Source organism: Diprion similis, chromosome 12, assembly GCF_021155765.1.
Source record: "Diprion similis isolate iyDipSimi1 chromosome 12, iyDipSimi1.1, whole genome shotgun sequence".
Lineage (NCBI taxonomy): Eukaryota > Metazoa > Arthropoda > Insecta > Hymenoptera > Diprionidae > Diprion > Diprion similis.
This window is the reverse complement of record NC_060116.1, coordinates 13,861,059-13,865,091: the sequence shown is the minus strand read 5'-3', so window position 1 is coordinate 13,865,091 and position 4,033 is coordinate 13,861,059. Positions and strand designations below refer to the sequence as shown.

At 44.8% G+C, this 4,033-nt stretch overlaps 1 protein-coding gene across 1 annotated transcript; it reads right to left on the bottom strand.

Moving 5' to 3' along the window:
• Nucleotides 1-633: 633 nt before the first annotated feature.
• On the bottom strand, nucleotides 634-2,043 carry LOC124413312. The gene is made up of 2 exons (XM_046893819.1): nucleotides 1,768-2,043; nucleotides 634-1,258 (listed from the first exon to the last, which is right to left on the bottom strand). Exons 1-2 carry the CDS (start codon nucleotides 1,815-1,817, stop codon nucleotides 946-948), a joined length of 363 nt encoding a protein of 120 aa, XP_046749775.1. The 5' UTR covers nucleotides 1,818-2,043; the 3' UTR covers nucleotides 634-945.
• Between the last annotated feature and the right edge of the window lie 1,990 nt (nucleotides 2,044-4,033).

Genomic DNA, 4,033 nt, shown 5'->3' with positions numbered 1-4,033 from the left:
GCTAGCTACACGATAAATTCGAGCTGTGGTCGGAGTTGTTTCACATTCTTCACTTGGCGCTCCTCGGTCTAGGTAACCTACGGTTCGAAGAAGGGTCGGGCATACGCCAAACGAAAATACACGCGAGAGTGGATAGGGATACGGTATAAAATGGACGTGAGTGGGAGGGTCGAGTGCACGATGATGGTAACGAAAAAAAACTCTGAGTCTTGGACAGGTAGACGCTTTTCGACGGGGAGGTTTATCTTCGCCGGGTAGACAGCGGGGCCCTGATCCTTCGGACTGAAGGTGATATATTTGACTTAGTCTAAACCGGCGTCAATGAGTTCTCAAATTCTCAAAATAATATTTCGTTATTTTTAATACTGTTTTATCAATTTTTCACGGAAAACAAGCAGCGAAGTTCGATGTTCGAGAAATGATGAAACTGTGTAAGACAAATTCATATACGTGATCAAAATGTCAGAAATCGGTGGACCGATTCACAGTCTAGTTAATACAGATAGTATTCTGGATTTTATTGCTGAGATTGATTCTTTGACTTATGAAGTATTGGAAACAGTTTATATGAATTAGTTTGACATAACTGGTTTCCATATTGTCAAAATAAGGAGACACATGTAAGTAACACATGTCACTTTATTGCACTTATTAGAATTACAGAATTTTTATACAACTACGAATTTCTAGCCTATTATTTCTAGAGTACGATAAAAACTAAAATTTGCATCCCTCGTGTGAAGAAAGTTGAAATCTCAGACGTTTCTCGCCCAGTTATGCACTCATCTATGAAAAAAGATTTAAAATTCTTTCAGACGAATATTGCAGATAGGCAGCCTTTTTCCAGATCGTACCTGATTCTCACGGTCGATAGTAAGTTTTCTCACTTTTCAAATAAGCGATTTACCGCGTGACTATATGGCCGTGCAAACGGTGCCTCGTTTTTCAATTCCGTTTCAACCGCGAGATCGGTTTGAAAATAGAGTCTGCCGGGTTGCGGATGTACCGAAACTCGTTCACCGTACGTCCAGAAGGTTGGCGAACCTTTTCCGAGCCGTGAAGGATGTCCCTGATGATCTCTGCGTCGGCTGAACCCTCGGTGCCCTTTCTACCGATAGTTCCGATGTGATGCCTTTCCGTTTTCGCGAGGTCCTGCTGCACCCTCGGCAGCTCTAAATCCTTGGCCATTCGATTCAGGCCAGTGAAGAGATTTTTCATCCAGTTTCCGCCAAACATCTGACCCCGAGTATCTCGGACGCTGTAAATATCGTTTCGTTGTGTGATACAATACACGTTCTTAATGTGTGGAACATCAACGAGCTCTGCGGCGAAGAGATAACGCTCAATCCGGTTCATCGTAATAACCAGCTACGCGGTATAAACTGTGAAAATTTGCCTGTAACCTTGAAGCGAACTCATCTCATCGTCGGATATATTTATCATCAGTCATATTGCTAAAGAACACAGCATCGGAAGACGACCTCTAATGTAGAAGCGAGAAAAGATACCCTGAACCCCACAGTGCGGATGACCATTTGTCACTCGGGGTGCCGTATGGAAATCGGTTCCATTTTCAGCCCGCGGTAGAGACGCGCGATCAAGAGTAATTCATTAAGCGATATCGCCTATGACTGGCATAGAGGAAGTTGAGATATCGTAATTGAATGGTCGGGTGAAAATAGTTATAAGGTTCCTCTCACCCGGGCGGATATACGTATATATATATAAGATATGGAATGGAGGAGAGTCGAAAGATGGATTACTCACGTGCAGATTAGAACGAGGCAGACCATGAAAACAATCCACGGTGTCTTCATCTCAGCGTTTTAAGAGTTTGTATATTGTTCCGACTTCACTGTGTGAATTGTGCAATTATTCGATCTCCCAATTCCAACGCCGTTGACGTTTAACTGCTGCTCTAGCACGATCAGCGAATGTTCAATTGATCCAGACTGAGCGATCTCTTGACAAACTATATCATTATTATTTGCTCTGAGGTCGAGTCACAGAGGTCTGCGCAGCACTGCGTTGAATAGAGCTCGGAGATAGCTTTTGACGTCCGAGGCGTTTGTGTGTGAACTTGTTACACGTAAACATCACTAACATTCTCTCGTAACACGCATAAGTCGGGCTATCGTTGAGGGACGTGGGTCAGCCGAGTGTTTATTATACCTGCGCGCAAATATTCGGACGACAAATAGCGAGGAACCTGAACCATCAACCAGCAGTGTTTTGGTAAACGTGAAAAACAGATTTTTACATAATCTTTTTGAATTAATACTCGGAGTAGTATATACATCGAGGATCTTTTATTCTCAAACGTCACTATGACGACTAACGATGAAGAAAAATTCCCGGGCACCTGCCGCTCGGCTTTGTGTATCGCGGTGTCAAGTTACCTTCAGCATAATTGGGAGTTGCAGTTTCACTGGAGCCCTTTGCTTCTTGTGCAGCAGGGCAGGTTCGAGCGTGGGAAATCAAAAAACACATCGCATCGCGGTTTGATTCGTAATTTTTTTTCTTTCCTTTTCTTTCCCAAACCGATAACGCTCTTTAGCCTCTCTTAATCACCAGGTGGATTACATTGGTCTACATTAGTTGAATGGATCAAACTCGGCACAATAATAGTGCTCAAATTGTGCTCTAACAAACCGACATTAATCTTCTCCACGAAACGGTCTCGACACAGACTTACAGCTTCGAACGGTCAAGTTGAAGAAAGAATCAATAAGATAAAAGGTCGCGGGGTCAGTTTAAAAGTCGTTTAGTGCTTTCCTGGCGTCACGTTTCCTTGAATGATAACGGTGCGGTGTGGTGAGACGAAGTGTTCGGATTCAGACTCGAATCGACCCTGAAATTTAGTGTATATCGTACTCGGATACGAGGACAAAATGGAACGTGTGGTGACGAGTACCACTCGGCACTCAGTGAAAATTGAATGAGGCTACTCATTAACGTTCCAAAGTGTCTAATGGAATACTTTATATCAGCCAGCAATGTGATTGAAAGTGTCAAACCGAAGCCGAGCAGTCACGTTTATCTACTTCATGCTATGCGGACCGTAAAGAACAACGGTCGAAAATACCCGAATATTTTCAATGGGACAAAGCGAAGAGAGTGCTCAAAGTTGAGCGATGGTAGCTACGAGAGTTTGACGCCGAAGTCTCTGCAGCTTCTCTTGATTGGCCTAGGCCATCGGACGACGTTGTTCGTTACGTTTTATTTGTCTCCTCTGCAGCGAACTCCACTCAAGCTGAGCCGCTGGACCGGATCAGAACCACGAGACATGGTCTGGGAGTCCGAACTCTGGGCAGACGCGTATAGCTACTAACCACCTTTATCTACGCCCCCATCTATTATGGAACCAAATACACGCTGAGCTCGCATATCCATGTGCACAATGCTTCTCTCCTCGTGTGTGAGTGCTGCCTCCTCCTCCTGTACGGTTCCTCGAATTTTAATTCCTACTCACGAAGGACCAACCTTGAAGCCTCCCAATCCCCATCGACACCACGATCGAAGGTCAATATTACTCGCGCAAACCACTGCGATCTCCGCTACCTGCTGCAGAGTGCCGTCGTCGAAGTCTAATCCGACATTAGCGAGGCTCTTGAGTCTTGACTGTACGGATGCCTCGAAGCTCGCCTTAGATTCAAGAAGAAATGGCACCTGAGTATCGAGACGACACCCCCTACCTGTTATCGACAATAGATTTTATCGTCGATGCAAAAATAAATAAATAAATAAAGACACCTCGAGTTCGCCGATCAAGGACCCCGAAATCGGTTGGACTATATACTCTCTTACACTTATCGTTAGTCTCTCGGCGTGTCGTGTAGTCGATGCGATAGCCGTGAGCCCAGAGTCCGTTTTCGTGGGTTTGAAAATAAAGGGAATAGAGCTATAAACCGGGTATAAAATACTGTAACTAGTTTCGTTTACACGAAAGGTTCGATGCGCGCCCATCGAAAAGGCGACTGGGTTCGGGGCCCCCGCGATGCTCGATGTTGTTGTTGACCCTTCTACCCAAAAC